The 19,784-nt window shown below is 49.1% G+C and overlaps 1 protein-coding gene across 4 annotated transcripts in view; it reads left to right on the plus strand.

The window, feature by feature from the left end:
• gbe1b (glucan (1,4-alpha-), branching enzyme 1b) overlaps positions 1-19,784 on the plus strand; it is a 394,510-nt gene that overhangs the window by 355,164 nt on the left and 19,562 nt on the right. For all 4 annotated transcript variants that reach the window (XM_052014127.1, XM_052014129.1, XM_052014128.1 and 1 more), the window contains exon 14: positions 10,366-10,496. In XM_052014127.1, the coding sequence (XP_051870087.1) occupies positions 10,366-10,496 (131 nt within the window). The remainder of the gene's footprint in view (positions 1-10,365; positions 10,497-19,784) is intronic.

Below are 19,784 nucleotides of genomic sequence, written 5' to 3' on the forward strand. Positions count from 1 at the left end.
GTGACAGACAGGTCTTGGCCGAGAATTACTGAGCCCCCCCCCCCCCCCCCCACCCCGGTGCACCCCTGTGTTCTCTGCAGTCTCTGTGTGTTCCGTCCAGGGCTGACCAGCAGTGAACTGAGCAGCTGCAGCGCTGGGAATCTCAGGACAGCCTCAGTGCCTGACCGCTTTGTGCAGTTCTCAGGTCCTTTAGTTTTAGAAACTTTTCACAGCGTGGCTGTGGGATATCACAGCTCAAAGAATGGCTGCTGTACACCACACCTGCCTTCTGGTTCCTCTGCCATGTTTTGGTTACATTTCTCCCTCCGCTTCTCCGACATTTGTCAGGTTTGAGGAGCAGACTGGGCTGAGCTCCCGGCTGCAGTGATTCACAATGACGTACAGCACAGCTCGAAGAATAAGGAGCCGCCTCAGTGTCTGGGCCAACAACTCTCAGAACATGACTACCTGCTGACTCACCCACCGCCGTCTACAGAAAGTCTTCCACATTTGTCTGCCTAATAAACGTCACTCACTTCAAGGAGAAGCGTTGGGATGAACAAGGTTATGTGCAGGCAAGTCCAAATGGCCTGCTTTAGCTGGCTGCCTGTTCACCACCGACATGAGAGAGAAGCTCCTGGAATCCTTTATTTTGCTGGAGCCTACATCGTTTTGTTCTCACTCAACACTCAGTCCCAGTTACTAAACTTCTCTTCCCTCCTATTTTAAAGACTCTCCCTGTGACTCTCCTTCCTCCCACACTCAGCCACACCGCAGCCCAGGACATCCCTGCTGGGGTTTCTCAGGGTAGTGTCCTGGGCCCAGTCACCTTCAGCTGCTTCACCAATTACCTTCCCTCAGTCAGAAGGTCAGAAGTAGGAATGTTCACTGACTGCACAATGTTCAGCACCATTCACGACTCCTCAGATAATGAAGCAGTCCACAATGGATGCTGCAGGACTTGGACAATATCCAGGCCTGGGCTGATTGGTGACATTCACATCACACAAGTGCCAGGGAATGACAATATCCAACAGGAGAAAATCCAGCAATCCTGACCTTCAATGACATTACCATCACTGAATCCCTCACTGTCAATGTCCTGGGGGTTCCCACTGACCAGAAACTGACCTGGGGTAACCATATACACAATGTGGCCACAAGGGCAGGTCAGAGGCTGGGAACCCTGTGGTGAGTAACTCACCTCCTAACTCCCCACGGCCTGTCTATAAGGCTCAGGTCAGGAGTGTGAGGGAACACTCTCCACTGGCCTGACTGAGTGCAGTTTCAACACTCAGGAAGCTTGGCCCCACACAGGACACAGCAGCCCCCTTGATAGGCTCCCCATCCACACCCACTCACTCCACCACCCACACACAGAGCAGCAGTGTGGACCATCTACAGGATGCACTGCAGCAACTCACCAAGGCTCCTCAAACAGCACCTTCCAAACCCACCCCCCTACCAGCTAGGACAAGGGCAGTAAAAGCACGGGGAACACCCCCTGGAAGTTGCCCTCTGAGCCGCACCCCATCCTGACCTGGAAATATATCGATGTTCCTTCACCGTCACTGGGTCAAAACCCCAGAACTTTCTCCCTAACAGCGTTGTGGCTACACCCACACCTCAGGGACTGCAGCAGTTCAAGGCAGCAGCTCACCACCACCTTCTCAGGGGCAACTAGGGACAGGCATTTAAATGCTGGCTCAGCCTGTGAAGCCCACACCCCCACAACTCTCCCATCACAAACTCCTTTCTGTGCTGAAAACCAGCTCATCTCTGGCAGATCGTTCTTGTCGTTTGAGGCTGGTCTGAGAAGTTGATGTCTCTCTGAAGCTGAGTTGACTATCACTGTGCAGGATGTTCTCAGTGTGGCCTGTCTCAATTCCACAGAACACAAGGAAACAGGAGCAGGAGGAGGCCACTCGGCCCTTCAAACCTGTCCAGCCATTCAATGTTCCCCATAACCCTCAATTCCTCGATCTTTCAGCCATTTATCTATCTCCACCTAAAGTACATCCAATGACCCGGCCTCCACCACCCTCGGGGGGGAGGTTCACGCCCCTCTGAGAGAAGACATTTCTACACACCTCAGTGTTTAAACGACTGGCCTCTTATCATGTAGCTGTGTTCCCTTGTCCCTCTCCCACTGGTGGAAACATTAGGGACATTTAAGACACTCTTAGATAGACACATGATTGATAGAGAAATGGAGGGCTGTGTGGGAGGGAAGGTTTAGATAGATCTTAGAACAGGATAAAATGTCGCACAACATTGTGGGCCGAAGGGCCTGTACTGTGCTGTAGTGTTCTATGTTCTAAAATCTTGTTGGAACAAGATTTCCAAGAATGTTGTCGGGTCTCAAGGGCCAAGGTTACAGGGAGAGGTTGGGCAGGTGGGGACTTTATTCCTTAGAGTGTAGGAGGAGTGACTTTATGGAGGTGTATAAAACCATGTGGGGCATCGGTAGGGCGAATGCATTCAGTTTTTTTCCCAGGGTTGGGGAATTAAGAACCAGAGGGCATAGATTTAAGGTGAGAGGGGAGAGATTTAAGGGGAACCTGAGGGGTGGCTTCTTCACCCAGAGGGTGATCCATATATGGAACGAGCTGCCAGAGGAAGTCGTTGAGGCAGGTGGAATAACAAATTTAAAAGACACTTGGACAGGTACATGGATAGAAGTGGAAATGAGAGCGATATGGGCCAAATGTCGGAATGTGGGACCAGCTTGAATGGGCACCTTGGTTGGCATGAACGAGTTGGGCTGAAGGGCCTGTTTCTGTGCTGTGTGACTCTGTGACTTGATCTCAACATCTACCCTGTCAAGCCCCTGAGAATCGTGTATTTTTGAATGTCACCTGTCATTTTTCTCAGCTCCAAGGAGTACAGACGCAACCAGTCAGGTCTCTCTTGATGGGACATCCTGGGAATTACCCCGGTGGACCTCCCTTGGACTGGCTCCAATGTTACTGTGTCCTTTTTTAGGTAAGGGACCAAAACTGTGCCCAGTACCCCAGGTGTGGCCTCACCAACTCCCTGTACACCTGGAACAACACTCCAAGCCTTTGCAGTAAAGACGACTCTGAGCTCAGAGACATTCTTCACTTCCTGAGCAGGAAAGCCCAGGAGGAGCCTCTGTAGCGGGAGTCCTGAGCAGCCTCTCTCCCTCCTGCACCATCTCCTGGCAGTCTGAGCCAGAACCTTCACTGCAGCTCCCTCAGCCTTGTCATGCCCCTGCTCTGTGGGATGTGTGTTGTAGGAACTGGTACCAACCTTGGAGAGCTTCATCGCACCCTCTCCATGCCTCTCTTTGCACTGTACTGCTGCTGCAAAACAACTCATTTCACTTAGATATCTTTATCAGTCACATGTACATTGAAACACACAGTGAAATGCATCTTTTGCGTGGAGTGTTCTGGGGGCAGCCCGCAAGTGTCGCCACGCCTCCAGCGCCAACATAGCATGCCCACAACTTCCTAACCCGTACGTCTTTGGAATGTGGGAGGAAACCCATGCAGACGTGGGGAGAACGTACAAACTCCTTACAGAGAGCGGCCGGAATTGAACCCAGGCGCTGTAATAGCGTTATGCTAACCGCTACACTACCGTGCCGCTTCATACGTCAGTGATAATAAATCGGATTCTAAGGCAGACTGAACTGTGCGTGGAGTTTGGGATTTGGGATTTGGGGCGAGAGCAGGAGAATTGAAAAGGAGGTGAATCTCGTTAGTTTCACTTGCAGGAATTTAAGGGCTAAGTCAGTTAATTGTTAGTTAATAGGTGATTGGCTAATTATCAGCAACTAATAAAAAGAAGATAAGGTCAAATGGAGTGGCCATTTTGAGAGAGGCTGCTGTTTGTCTAAGTGTGGGCTTCAGTGAAGAGGGGAGCATCACTAAAGTGAGGGTAGGTTTTTTCTGTCTCTTTACTTTCCCCCAAGGCTCTCTGCTCATGGCAGGTGAGCTCAGACCTATGTCATTCTTCTCCTGTGCAATGCAGAAACTCAGAGGCTGCCAGTGTCCCTAATGACTATGTGTGCAGGAAGTGTCCTACTGCAACTCCTGATGGACTGCATGATGGCACTGGAGCTGTACATGAATTAACTTTAGTGCATCTATGATGCTGAGAATGTTGTGGATGACATGTCTAATGAGTTGGTTACATTACTGTTTAAAGGTCCAGGGAAGTATAGGGAATGAGTGACCCACAGGCAGAGTAGTATCAGGAAGGTAGTGCAGGAGTCCCATATGGTCATCTCTCTCCAGAACAGATATACTGTTGGGGGAGATGGCTCATCAGGGGAAGGTAGCAGTACCAGGATCATGGAACTGTGGGTGGCTTTGCTGCCCAGGGGGGCAGGAAAGAGTGGCAGCGCCCTTGTGGTAGGGGATTCCATGGTAAGGGGACTAGACAGGCGCTTCTGTGGCTGCAAATAGGACTCCTGGTTGTGTGTTGCCTCCTGGGTGCAAGGGTCAGGGATGTCTCAGAGCAATTACAGGGCATTCTGGAAGGGGAGAATGAACAGCCAGTTGTCGTGGTGCATGTAGGTACCAGTGATATAGGAAAAAAGTGGGAAGAGGTCCTACAAGCTGAATTTAGGGAGCTAGAAGATAGATTAAAAAGTGGGACCTCAAAGGTGGTAATCTCAGGATTACTACCTGTACCATGTGCTGGCCAGAGTAGGAATAGCAGCATAGTTAGGATGAACATGTGGCTTGAGCAGTGGGGCAGGAGGGAGAGTTTCAGATTCCTGGGGTATTGGAACCAGTTCTGGGGGAGGTGGCACCAGTACAGACCGGACGGTCTACATCTGGGTAGGACTGGGATCAATGTCCTCAGGGGGATTGTTTGCTGGTGCTGTTGGGGAGGGTTTAAACTAATATGGCAGTGGGTTGGGAATCCATGCAGAGGGAAGCAAAGCAGAGACCAGAGCAGAAGTTAGAAAAGAGAAAAGTAAGAGTGGAGAACAGAAAGTCAAATGCAAAGGACACAAAGGCTACTCGATTCTAAAATGAGTGTAAGGGCACTTCATTTGAATGCCTGTAGTATTTGAAACGAGGTCAGTGAACTTGTGGCATAAATCAGTATGAAGAGGTATGATTTAGTGGTCATTACAAAAACGTGGTTGCAGGGTGGAGATGATTGGGAATTAAATATCCAAGGGTATCAGGTAATACGGAAGGATAGGCAGGAAGGTAAGGGAGGTGGGGTAGCACTCCTAATTAAGAATGAGATCAGGGTGCTAGTGAGAGACGATATAAGATCTAAGGAGCAGAATGTTGAGTCCATCTGGGTAGAGATTAGGAACAGTAAAGGGAGAAAGTCACTGGTGGGAGTTGTCTATAGGCCACCGAATAATAACATTACAGTGGCACAGGCTATAAACCAGGAAATATTTGATGCATGTAAGAATGGAACGACAGTTGTCATGGGGGACTTTAACTTCCACATAGATTGGACGAATCAAGTTGGTCAAGACAGTCTTGAGGAGGACTTCATCGAATGCATCCGTGATAGCTTTCTTGAACAGCACGTTAGTGAACCTACAAGGGAAAACGATCTTGTAGTTAGGGATCCTGTTGGAAAGAGTGATCCTAGTATTATTGAATTTCTCATACAAATGGAGGGTGCAATAGTTTGACCTAAAACCAGTGCATGATGCCTAAACAAGGGAAACTACAACGGCCAGCATAGACTGGGAACACAGTCTTGGACAGTTGAGGAACAGTGGAAGACTTTCAAAGAGATTTTTCACGATGCTCAACAAAAGTATATTCCAGTTAAAAGCAAGGACAGTAAGGGTGGGGAGAGCCAGGCTTGGATAACTAAGGAAATAAAAGAAGGCATCAAGCTAAAAACTCACGCATACAAAGTCACCAAGAGTAGTGAGAAACTGAAAGATTGGGAAAACTTTAGAAAAAGCAACAAAGAACCACTAAGCAAGCAATAAGGGAAGTTAGATTATGAAAATAAATTAGCACAAAATGTAAAAACATATTAAAAGTTTTTATAATTATATAAAGAGGAAAAGGGTGGCTAAAGTGAACGGAGGTCCCTTGGAGGATGAGAAGGGGGAATTAATATTGGGTAATGTGGAAATGGCTGAAGCCTTGAACGTGTGTTGGCCAAAGCCTTGAACATTGTATTTTGTGTCAGTCTTCACAGTGGAGGACACGTCTAACATGCCAAAGAGATGTTATGGATGTGCTGGGAGGTGAGGACCTCGATACAATTGCTGTCACCAAAGAGGTAGTGATGAGCAAACTAGTGGGCCTAAAGGTAGACAAGTTCCCTGGTCCTGATGGGAAGCATCCCAGGGGACTGAAAGAGAAAGCAGAAGTTATAGTAGATGCACTTGTGATAATTTACTAAAATCCTCTGGACTCTGGGCAGGTCCTGGCACGTTGGAAGACAGCGAATGTCATACCACTGTTTAAAAAAAAAGGATGTAGGCAAAAGGCAGGTAACTATAGGCCGGTTAGCTTAACATCTGTAGTCGTGGAATATGCTTGAAGCTATCATTAAGGAAGAAATAGTGAGACATCTGGAAAGAAGTGGTTCCATCAGGCAGATGCAGCATGGATTCAGGAAGGGCAGGCCCTGTTTGACAAACTTACTGGAGTTCTTTGAAGATGTAATGAGCAGAGTGGATAGAGGGGAACAGGTGGATGTTGTATACTTGGATTTCCTGAAGGCGTTCAATAAGGTACTGCTTATAAGATTTATCCATAAGATAAGGATGCATGGAGTTGGGGATAATGTATTAGCATGGATAGAGGATTGATTAACCAATAGAAGGCAGAGATTGGGATAAATGAGTGTTCCTCTGGCAATCAGTAGTGAGTGGGGTGCCGCGGGGGTCAGTGCTGGGCCCACAACTGTTCAGGAGATACATTAACGATTTGGAAGAGGGGACTGAGTGTAGCATATCTATGTTTGATGACACTAAATTGAGTAGAAAAGCAAATTGTACAGAGGATGCAGAGAATCTGCAGAGAGATACTGTAGGTAGGTTAAGTGAGTGGGCAAGGGTCTGGCAGATGGAGTATGATGTTGGTAAATGTGAGGTTATCCACTGTGGAAGGAAAAATAGAAGATTAGATTATTATTTAAATGGTGAAAGATTGCAGCATGCTGTTGTGCAGAGGGACTTGGGAGTGCTTGTGCATAAACCGCAAAAGGTTGGTTTGCAGGTGCAACAGGTTATGAAGAAGACAAATGGAACGTTGGCCTTCATTGCTGGAGGGATTGAATTTAAGAGCAGGGAGGTTATGCTGCAACTGTACAGGGTACTGGTGAGGCCGCACCTGGAGTACTGCGTGCAGTTCTGGTCTCCTTACCTGAGGAAAGATACTGGCTTTGGAGGCGGTGCAGAGGAGGTTCACCAGGTTTGATTCCAGAGATGAGGGGGTTAGCCTATGAGGAGAGATTGAGTCACCTGGGACTATACTCACTGGAATTCGGAAGAATGAGTGGGGATCTTATAGAAACACAATATTATGAAAGGGATAGATAAGATAGAGGCAGGAAGGTAGTTTCCACTGGTAGGTGAGACTAGAACTAGGGGACATAGCCTCAAGATTCAGGGGAGTAGATTTAAGATGGAGATGAGGAGAAACTGCTTTTCTCAGAGTAGTGAATCTGTGGAATTCTCTGCCCAGGGAAGCAGTAAAGGCGACATCATTAAATATATTTGAGACAGTGAGAGATTTTTGCACAGTAGGGAAATTCAGGGTTATGGGGAAAAGGCAGGTAGGTGGATCTGAGTCCACGGCCAGATCAGCCATAATCTTATTGAATGACAGAGCAGGCTCAATGGACCAGATGGCCAACTCCTGCTCCTATTTCTTATGTTCTTATGAGTTCCAAGTGTTAATAAAGCTTGCTGTCCAGTTCAGTCACTGATGGTGTTGCAAGTGATGTATAAATTACTGTTCCCCTGCTGTGCACCAGCCCGGTTTGTCTAACGGTCAACATCTGTGGCTGCAGAATTGCTTGAACTTGGCTAATTCAGGCATCAGATGTGAAACGCTGGACAGGAGCAGTAAGTTCCAGTCCTCCTCCCCAGCAGATGGATGTGTCAAGCAAAGAGTTCAAGCGATGGTTATCTGATATCTGTCAATTAATGCTGGTTAGAAGCCACACTTTATAATGCTGAAGTTGTGTTCAAAGTCTGAGACTTGGTGTGGAGACAACAGACCAGAGAGATCAGCATCAAAGATACTTACACAGCACCAAGCAAGGCACAAGCCATTCCATCTAGGACACAGGCTACGGGAAGACATCAGTGGGCTGGTTGGTGGGCTCGGAAGTTGGTGGTAAATGGAATCTGAGGCAGTGAATTTGGGGAGGACAAACTTCAAGGGAACATGGTGAACAGGGGATACTGAGAACTTTGGGAACCCAGAAAATAGGAGCAGGAGGGCATGGAGATAGTGAAGTCAGTGCAGGGTGTGCTGATCTGTGAGGGCATTTTGAGATCAGGAAGAGGTGATGCTGGGTCTTTTGGAGAACATCAAGGAGGATAAGTCCCCAGGTCCTGATGGGACATACCCCAGGTTATTGAGAGAGGCAAGAGATGAGATCGCTGGGGCCTTGACCAAGATCTGTGTCTTCTCCAGCTACAGGCAAGGTCCCAGAGGACTGGAGAGTAGTGAATGTTCCTTTCTTTCAAGAAAGGAAATAGGGATAATCCTGGAATTAGACTGGTGAGTTTCACATCAGTGGTAGGGAAGCAATTGGAGAAGATTCTTGGGGATAGGATTTTAGTGCTTTTGGAAAAGCATGGCCTAACTATGCACAGTCAGCATGGTTTTGTGAGGGGCAGGTCATGTCTTATTAATTTGATTGAGTTTTTAAGGAGATGAGAGGTGATTGGTGAAGGCAGGGCAGTGGATGTTGTCTGCATGAATTTTAGGAAGGTATTTTATAAAGTCCCTCATGGGAGGCTCATCCAGAAGATTAAGATGCATGGGATCCACGTTGAATTGGCCGTTTGGATTCAGAACTGGTTTGCCCGTAGAAGACAGGGTAGTGGTCGATGGGACTTACTCTGGCTGGAGGTCTGTAACTAGTGGTGTTCCACAGGGATCTGTACTGGGACCTCTGCTGTTTGTGATATTCATAAATGACCTGGATGAAAATGTGGATGGGTGGGTTAGTAAGTTTGCAGATGATACCGAAGATTGGTGGTGCTTTGGATAGTTTAGAAGGCTGATGAAGGATACAGAGGGATATAGATCAGCTGCAAATATGGGCAGAGAAATAGCAGATGGAGTTTAATCTGACCAAGTGTGAGGTGTTGCACTTTAGGAAATTGAATATAAAGGGACAGTACACCGTTAATGGCAGGACTCTTAACAGCATTAATGTACAGAGGGATCTTGAGGTCCAAGTCCATAGCTCCCTGAAAGTGGCCATGCAGGTTGGTAGGGTGGTAAAGAAGGCATACTGCACACTTGCCTTCATTGGTCGGGACTTTGCGTATGAGAGTCAGGAAGTCATATTACAGCTGTAAAATTTTGGTTAGGCCGCACTTGGAGTACTGTATGCCGTTCTGGTTGCCCCATTACGGGAAGGATGTGGAGGCTTTGGATGGGCTGCAGAAGAGGTTCACCAGGATGCTGCCTGGATTAGAGCGCATGTGCTATGGGGAGAGGTTGGACAAACTTGGGTTGTTTTCTCTAGAACATCAGAGGCTGAGGGGAGACCTGATAGAAGTTTATAAAATTATGAGAGGCATAGACAGGGTAGACAGTCAGTCTTTTTCTCAGGGTGGAAATGTCAAATACTAGAGGATGTGTATCTAAGGTGAGGGGGGGAAAGTTTAAAGGAGATGAGCAGGGCAGGTTTTTTTACACAGTGGTGGGTGCCTGGAATGGGCTGCTGGGAGAGGTGGCGGAAGCAGATACAGTAGTGTTGTCTAACAGGCTCTTGGGCACGAATGGAGGGATATGGATTATGTGCAGGCAGATGAGATTTTGTTTAATTCGGCATGGTGTTTGGCACAACGTGGTGGGCTGAAGGGCCTGTTCCTGTGCTCTTCTGTTCTGTGTTCCATGAGTAGGCCATTCAGCCCTTCAGTCCTGCTCTGCCAGTCCATATGATCATGGCTGATCATCCAAATTCAGAATGAAGTTTGCACATTCTCCCTGTGACCGTGAGGGCTTGCCCCAGATGCTCAGGTTTCCTCCCACAACCAATGACCTGGGTTAGCAGGTTATTTGGTGCTGGAAGTTGCCCCTGCAGTGTCAGGGACAGCAGTCCCTTAGTGTCACCCAGAGACATGTGTCCACTGTGAATGTTGGGGACATCAGTCCCTCAGTGTCACCCAGACATGTGTTCCTACTTCAGTAACAGGCTTGCTTTGATATTTCCCCTCCCTAGGCATACGTGAGTGAAAAGCACGAAGAAAACAAGGTCATCGCCTTCGAGCGCGCAAATCTTCTCTTCATCTTCAACTTCAACCATGAGAAGAGTTTCCCTGACTACAGGGTAGGAATAGACTTGCCTGGGAAGTATCCTTTACCTGTGTCTGTGTGCAGGTGTGGTTCTCCCCGGTGGCGCACCTCCCCGGGGCACATCTCCACAGGGGGCACCTCCCCGGCGCCTGACCTTGTGTAAAACTGCTGAGTAGCCATGTGTGTTTGAGTTGCGTGGACTTCCTACAGATTCATGAGCAGACGGTGCACGATCCAGCATGGATTACCACGCACTGTGACCACACCGATACCCTCCCCTCAGTCTAACTCTCTCCCTCACCCCACTGTACCCTGCACCCTGACTCTCACATTCTCTCCCCCCCCCCCCCTTCTCTGGCAAATGAATCTCCTCCCTGTTGGGCTGGAGCGACTCCCTCACTGTGAACCCTGCACTGGTACGATCCTCTCTCCACTGATGTATCAGTGTCAGTGAGAACCAGTATCCTGAGATCTCCTTACGCCACCACCACCCCCCCCCGCCCGCCTGCCCGTGGGGGTGTTGTTCTGCAGCCCTGGCCACTCTGGGCCTGTGTCTGACTCACTCGGGTTCCTTCAGTGAGGGGGTGTGGGGACCCCAGCACTGTGAGCCCTCCCCTGGTCTGTCCTGAAGAGTACATGGTGAATTGGTTTATTGGTATATACCATTCAGAGATTGAGGAGAGGTTGAGTTGCCTGGGATTATACTCACTGGAATTCAGAGAATTAGAGGGGATCTTATAGAAACACAAAATTATGAAAGGGATAGATAAGATAGAGCCAGGAAGGTAGTTTCCACTGGAAGGTGAGTCTAGAACCAGGGGACATGGCCTCAAGATTCAGGGGAGTAGATTTAGAACTGATGAGGAGAAACTGCTTTTCCCAGAGAGCAGTGAATCTGTGGAATTCTCCGTCCAGGAAAGCAGTAGACTACCTCATTAAATATATTTAAGGCACAGTTAGGTTTTTGAACAGTAGGGAAATTAAGGGTTATGGGGAAAAGGCAGGTAGGTGGATCTAAGTCCATGGCCAGATCAGCCATGATCTTACTGAATGGCAGAGCAGGCTCAACAGGCCAGATGGCCGACTCCTGCTCCTATTTCTTATGTTCCCAGCAGGATACTGTCCCGGGAATGTTGCTCCCAGTGGGATACTACCCTGATAACGTTGTTCCCAGTGGGGTAATGTCCTGGGAATGTTAGCTGCTGCTGCTCTCCATGACCACCACACCAGCATCATGTTCAGTGACCCTTGTAGGTGATGTTAATTCAAACATAAGAACTGGCCGGAGTTCCAGAGAAAACTCTCTTCTCCAAGGTAAAGTCACGGGGTCTTTTACATCCACCAGAGAACAGGGCAGGAGGTTAAACACTGCGGGTGAAAGACAAAGGCTCTGACAACACAATAACTCAGCACCACCCCCCCCCCCCCCCCCCCCCCCCCAACATCCCTCCCTCCCTCCCTCTCTGTTCACTGGCTGAATCAGCCCACATTTTGCGCGGATCTCTGGGGCAGCGCTGTACCTGACGAGGGAGATGAGATTGTTTAATCCTCCCTCCATTAGCCTCCCCAGTGCTGTACTGTGGCCATCAAGGTGTGAACACTGCTCTCTGCAGCTGGTTACGATGCCTTGCTCTTGGGTGAGAGGAAACCAGGCAGGATTGATTTTGAAGTATGCTTGGCTTCCTCGCATGACATGTAGATTCAGGCCCTTCAGGGATGCTGTTCAAACACGACACTCCCCACTCTGCACCTTTAAGCCCCACATACGTCAACATTTGATGAAAGTCCTTTCATGTCCTTTGCTATGTTGTGGTGTTTAAGGATTTTCTTCACAGATATCCCTACCACTGATGTATGGCTCACCAGCCTGTAGTTCCTCGGCTTATCCCAGGAACAACATTGGCTCTCCTCCTGTCTTCTGGTACCTCACCTGTGGCCAATGAAGATCCATCAGGACCCTAGCTATCTACCCCCTTGCTTCCCACAGCATTCTGGGATGGATCTCACGTGGCCCTCGGGATTTATCAACCCTTTTGTGTCCTGTGACATCTAACACCTCCCCCCACCGCGCGCACCCCCCCACCCCCCAAATACTGATCTGCTCCATGTACATTGTCCACGTACCCCCTCCCTGAATGCCTGCCCTCCATGCCCTTCTCCTTCTCCTTGGTGACTGCGAATGAGAAGTATTCGGTCATAACCTTGCCCACACACAAATTACCCTTTGGTCCCTAATGGGACCCACTCTTTCCCTGGAAACCCTCTTGTTCCTGATGTACTGATAGAATTTCTTAATCTTACTCGCCAATGATATTTGATGGCCTCCTGTTGCCCTTGTAATTTCTTTTTTCTCCTCCACACTCCATATTCCTCAGGGGTCTTGATCAAACCTTCAATAACCTTTGCCATCCAAGATTCCCTAATCCTGCCATCTTTCCATCTCACCCTCACTGGAACATGCCAGCCTCAAACTCTTACTGACTCCCACTTGTCAGCTGCCATGTTACCAACAAGAATTGCTCCCAATCTACTTTCACCAGGTCCTCTCTTCAGCCCTCTCCCAATTTAGGTCCCAACTTGAGGACCAACCTTATCCCTTTCCATAACTCCCTGAAACTTAGAGTTATGGTCACTGTTCCCAAAGTGTTTCCCACTGACACTTTCACAACCTGCCCAGTTACATTTCCCGAGATTATACTGCCCTGCCTACAGCTGGATGAACTACATGTTGTCTCAGAAAACTCTTGGAAGCACTTTACAAATCCCACCTTATCTAAGCCCCTTGACCGATGAAACTCCCAGTCAATATTAGGAAAGCTGAAATCCCCCATCACTATAATCCTATCGCTCTTGGACCCTTCTGCAATTTGCTAATACATCTGTTCCCTTAATTCTTGCTGACTGTTCGGAGACCTACAATATAAGCCCAGCAGAGTGATCACCTCTCCCTTATTCCTAGGTTCCAGAGTAGCCTCTCTAAGTACAACCGTGACATTCTCCCTAATCAGTAGTGTGATTCTCCTTCTCTTTTTCAACCTGCCCCCCCCCCCCCCTTAGCTGAGACTTCTTTACCCCAGCACATGGAGCAGCCAGTCCTGCCCCTTCCCTCAACCACGATTCCTTGGTTGCAATAATGATTCCAAGTGCAGATCTGTGCTCGAGGCTCACCTGATGTACCATGAGGCTCCTTGCATCAAAGTCAATGTAGCTGATTCTGCCAGCACTCCCACGATCTCTGCTCTGCCCACTGCACCAGCTTTAACCTCTACATTTTTCTCCCCACTGCTACTGAGCTTCCCAACCCCCTGCTAAATTAGTTTAAACCCTCCCAAGTGGAGCGAGGAAACCTTCCTGTGAGGAGTTGGTCCTGTTCCAATTCAAGTGCAACCCTTCCTCCTTGTACAGGTCTTGCCAATCCCAAAGTGATCCTGGGAGCTTCCCCTCCTACACCAGCTCTGTAACCACACAACTCTGAGGACAGTATGTGTAGTGAATCCAAATTGTGCTTGCAGTTCCTCACCCTGACCCCCACTTACCACTATGGTCTCTTGTCCCAGCTTTCTGACCACCAGGCCAACAAATGGTTAGACACAGCTTTGTGAACTACCTCCCTGGCTCAGCTTGACAGCTCATTTCCTCATTGTTTCCATTTAGCTACTGAGACCATGCATGTCTCTGGTGCCTGATCAGAAATGTCCCTCTTCCCTGTTGCCTAAATCAGTGAGTGAAGTCACTAATTCCAGGTCAGCTTGAGTCTGTATTGTTCAGCAGCAGAACCTTGTTCTGAACTCTCATCAGAAAGATAATGGTTCCCTTGCTGATGGTTTGTTGGAGGATTATCTGTTGTCCATAGAACCATACAGCACAAAACAGGCCCTTCGGCCCACCATGTTGTGCCGTCCATCAAACCACCCTCACACTATCTAACCCCTTCCTCCTGCATATCCCTCTATCTCACATTCCTCCATGTGCCCATCCAACAAACTCTTGAACCTGTCCAATGTATCTGCCTCCACCACCACACCATTCCATACACAACCACTCTGGTTGAAAAACCTCCCCCTGACATCTCCCCTGAACCTCCCACCCATAACCTTAAAGCCATGCCCTCTCGTCTTGAGCATTGGTGCCCTGGGAAGGAGGTGCTGGCTGTCTACTCTATCTATTCCTCTCAATATTTTATATACCTCTATCATGTCTCCTCTCATCCTCCTCCTTTCCAGTGAATAAAGCCCTAGCACCTTAAGCCTCTCCTCATATTCCATACGCTCTAATCCAGGCAGCATCCTGGTAAATGTCCTTTGCACCCTCTCCAACGCCTCCACATCCTTCCTATAATGCGGCGACCAAAACTGAACACAGTACTCTAAGTGTGGCCTAACTAGAGTTTTGTAAAGCTGCATTATCACTTCGCAGCTCTTAAACTCAATCCCACGATTTATGAAAGCCAACATCCCATAGGCTTTCTTAACTGCTCTATCCACCTGTGAGGCAACTTTCAGTGAACTGTGAATATGAATCCCCAGATCCCTCTGCTCCTCTACACTGCCAAGTACCTTGCCATTTACCCTGTACTCTGCCCTGGAGTTTGTCCTTCCAAAGTGTACCACCTCACACTTCTCGAGATTGAACTCCATCTGCCACTTGTCAGCCCAGCTCTGCATCCTATCAATATCCCTCTGTAAGTTCCGACAGCCCTCCACACTATCCACAACACTGCCGATCTTAGTGTCGTCTGCAAACTTACTAACCCAGCCCTCCACCCCCTCATCTAAGTCATCTATAAATATCACAAAAAGTAGAGGTCCCAGAACTGATCCCTGTGGGACACCACTAGTCACTGCCCTCCAATCTGAGGGCACTCCTTCCACCACAACCCTCTGCTTTCTACAGGCAAGCCAATTCCTAATGCACACAGTCAAGCTTCCCTGGATCCCTTGGCCTCTGACCTTCTGAAGAAGGCTACCATGAGGTACCTTATCAAATGCCTTACTAAAATCCATATAGACCACATTCACCACACTACCCTCATCAATCTTCCTCGTCACCTCCTCAAAGAACTCTTATCAGGCTTGTGAAGCAAGATCTTCCCTTCACAAAGCCATGCTGGCTGTCCCTAATCAATCCATGATTCTCCAGGTGTTCATAAATCCCATCCCTTAGAATCCTTTCTAACAGCTTACCCACCACAGATGTAAGGCTCACCGGTCTGTAATTCCCTGGACTATCCCTACTACCTTTTTTGAACAAGGGGACAACATTCGCCACCCTCCAATCCTCCGGCACCATCCCCGTAGACAACGAGGACTCAAAGATCCTTACCAGCAGTTCAACAATCTCCTCCCTCACCTCTCGAAGCAGCCTGGGGAAAATCACATCAGGCCCCGGAGATTTATCCGTCTTAATATTATTTAACGACTTCAACACATCCTCTCTTGATATCTACAACCTTGAGAACATTACCCTTACCAGCACTCCCTTCCGCGTCATCAAGACCCCTCTCCTCAGTGAATACCGAAGAGAAGTATTCATTGAGAACTTCTCCCACTTCCGCCACCTCCGGGCACATTCTCCCACCTTTATCTCTAATCGGACCTACCTTTACCCTAGCCATCCTCCTACCCTTCACGTACGTGAAAAAGGCCTTGGGATTTTCCTTAACCCTACTAGCCAAAGCCTTTTCATGTCCCCTTCTAGCTCTCCTCAGCCCTTTCTTAAGTTCCTTCCTCGCTACTCTATATTCCTCAAGGGCCCTGTCTGAACCTTGCTGCTTATACCTTATGTATGCTACCTTCTTCTCCCTAACAAGTCGTTCCACCTCTCTCGTCACCCACGGTTCCTTCACCCTGCCATTCCTTCTCTGCCTCACCGGGACATATTTATCCCTAACATCCTGCATAAGATCCCTGAACATCGACCACATCTCCATGGTACATTTCCCTTCAAAAAGGACATCCCACTTTACACTCCCAAGTTCTCTCCTTGTAGCCTCATAGTTCGCCCTTCCCCAATTAAATATCTTCTTGTCCTCTCTGCACCTGTCCCTGTCCATGACAATTTTAAAGGTTATGGAGCAATGGTCACTGTCCCCCAAATGCTCACCCACCAATAGATCCTTCACCTGTCCCAGTTCATTTCCTAAAACTAGATCTAGCATGGCATTCCCTCTAGTCGGCCTGTCAACATACTGCGTCAGGAATCCCTCCTGGACACATTTAACAAATTCCGTCCCATCTAAACCTTTGGCACTAAGCAGGTTCCAGTCTATATTTGGGAAGTTGAAATCTCCCATTATAACAACCCTGTTATTTTTGCTTCTCTCCAAACACTGCCTGCCAGTCTGCTCCTCTACATCTCTACTGCTACAGGGGGGCCTATAGAGTACTCCCAGTAGAGTAACTGCTCCTTTCTTGTTCCTTGCTTCTGCCCATACGGACTCTAGAGATGATCCTTCTACAACATCCATCCTTTCCACAGCCGTAACAGTGTCCCTGACCAGTGTCGCCACCCCTCCTCCTCTTCTCCCCCCTTCCCTATCCCTCTTCAAACACCGAAAACCAGGAATATTCAATATCCACTCCTGCCCTGATGTCAGCCACGTCTCAGTAATAGCCACGATATCATAGTCCCCCATACTTATCCAAGCCCTCAGTTCATAACCCTTATTCCTGACACTTCTTGCATTTAAGTAAACACACTTCAGTCCATCTACCTTACTACTTTTATAGCCTGTATTCTGCTTCTCCTTCCCCAAAGCCTCTCTACCTGTTTGATCTAACTTTTCCCCATCCCCTTCTTCCTCTGACCTACTCCTCCGGTTCCCTTCCCCCTCACAAACTAGTTTAAACCCTCCCGAACCACCCTAGCAAACCTAGCCGCAAGGATATTGGCCCCCTTCTGGTTCGGGTGTAACCCATCCTCTCCGTACAGGTTCCACCTTCCCCAGAAGAGATCCCAATGATCCAGAAATCTAAAACTCTCCCTCCTGCACCAACTTCTCAGCCACGCATTTATCTGCCACCTCCTCCTGTTCCTGCCTTCACTATCGTGTGGCACCGGCAGCAATCCCGAGATTGCTACCCTTGAGGTCCTGTTCCTCAGTCTTCTGCCTAGCTCCCTGAACTCGCTCTTCAGGACCTCATCCCCCTTCCTACCTATGTCATTGGTGCCAACATGGACCACAACTTCTGGCTGCTCTCCTTCCTGCTCAAGAATCCTGTGGACCCGATCAGTGACATCCCGGACCCTGGCACCTGGGAGGCAACATACCATCCTGGATTCATGCTCACTGCCACAGAACCTCCTGTCTGTTTCCCTGACTATCGAGTCCCCTATCACTACCACATGTCTCTTTCCCACCCTTCCCTTCTGAGCAGCAGTACCAGTCCCAGTGCCAGAGGCCTGGTCTCTGTGAGCATACGAGTGCTGAGTTCCTTCAGACCTGCTCCAACTAACATCCTGTTGAGCAGGTGATTACTTTGCATGAACTATCTGGTGCTGGTGGTGTCACTCCCAGAGATCAGTGGATGCCATGTTACAGCTGCTATACATGGCGATTTCAGGGTCACTCGTCCTGCTTAACAAGCAGCAGTTAAAGGTCAATGATACTAATATCAAATTCTCCAAATCCATCAACTGCTGGGTACAGGACAGTTGGCCCCCACCTCAAGGCAGTGCCATCTTATCCACACCTTGGTCCTTTAACCTGAACACCCTTTGTCTAACTAGAACCTGTCAGTCTCAGTGTTAAATGTTGTAACTGCCCCCGCTCCCACCAACCACCAATGGTCAATGACTTTAGGCAGAGAGCTCCAGACCCTTGCTGGACACTGTTCCCCCTGGCACCAGCTTCGCTCTAATGTTAAGGCAACTTCCCCTGTCATCTGCTTCCCACCAGAGGAAATGGACCCTCTCATCTACTTTATCAAATCCCTTCATCTTCCCCTCTGCCTCAGGATCCTACCAGCCGCACCCAGTCCCAGTGACCAGCCGCACCCAGTCCCAGGGTCCAGCCTCTGCACTTTAACTCCTTCAGCCCTGGTATCCATTTGAAGCTGCTCCAGGGCCAGTGTTGTTCTGTCGGTGTGCTGCCCAGTTACTCCCCATGGGATTGGACCTGTCACCTGCAGCTTGTGACGTGGCTCCCAGACTCAGGCCACTTTGTCTCGGATTCTCTCTCTGTAAGTACTACCTGACTGCTGAGTGATTTCTGGGTTACCCCTGGAATTGACAGTATTTTGTGTCTTTAAACCTTTAACAGTTTTGTCACGTTGTCTGCTGGACCACTGACCATTGGTGACTTCAGTGTCAGCACCCTGGACCTGTCTGCTCTTCCCCTACTCAGGGCTCTGTCCTGTTCAGGAATCCATCCTGTCAATTCCTGAAATATCTGAATCCTCACTACTGGAGGAGCAACAGCCTGTTCCACACCACCTGCCCTTCCACCCCACCACCCTAGGTCCCTGGGACTGTTTCGGAGCAGAGCGGTGCTGAATCACCTTGTTCAGCCACAGCTGTGGACTGGACCATCACTGTCCCTCTGACCCCATGTTGTCTTTGTGTATTCCTCTGGGAGCTGGCCAGCATTTCCCACCCTTCCCTAACTGCCTGTGGGAGGGTGGGGGAGGCTGCCCCCCCCCCCCCCAAATGAAGCTGCCTCCCCTGGTGAACTGCCCCCCCCACTGTGCTGTTCCTGGATGTAGACCCAGTGACGGTGAAGGAATGGTGATATTTCTGATGTGTCTTGAACCTGCGGGCGGTGGTGTTCCCGTGCACCCCCGGCGCTCGTCCTCGGTGGAGGTCACGGGTTCGGGAGGTGCTGTTGGAGCAGCCCGGTGAGTGACTGCTGTGCAGTGTGTAGACGGTGCACACTGCAGCCACTGTGGGCCGGTGGTGGAGGGAGGGGGTGTTTAGGGAGGTGGGTGGGTGGGGAGCCAATCGAACAGCTGCACCTCTTTGGTGAGTGTAGACAGTGGCCACAGTGGAACCTCTGGTACCTCTTTCCCAGGGTGAGTATTTTTCCATGTTCCCACTTAGTCTGGGGTCCTGACCAACGGGAATGGTCATTGTGCTACACACTGGACTTTCTCATCATAAGTGATTAAAAGGGAAGGCTGAGGGGGTGACCTGAGAGTTCCAGCAAATTCCACTGGCGAATTCAACACGAGGACTGGTAAACCAGGGATAGGAGCCAATACCTGCCACGGAATGCAGGTGGCATATCCGAGCCCGGAGTGCAGAGTGGGGAACTCGGGCCATGATGTACAAGCAGGAGAGGAGAGAGGAGTCTGTGTACAGCCTATGTACTCTGGGTCTACAGCTGGATGTGTCCAGTGCCCGGGCCGT

This window comes from Pristis pectinata, chromosome 4 (genome assembly GCF_009764475.1).
Source record: "Pristis pectinata isolate sPriPec2 chromosome 4, sPriPec2.1.pri, whole genome shotgun sequence".
Lineage (NCBI taxonomy): Eukaryota > Metazoa > Chordata > Chondrichthyes > Rhinopristiformes > Pristidae > Pristis > Pristis pectinata.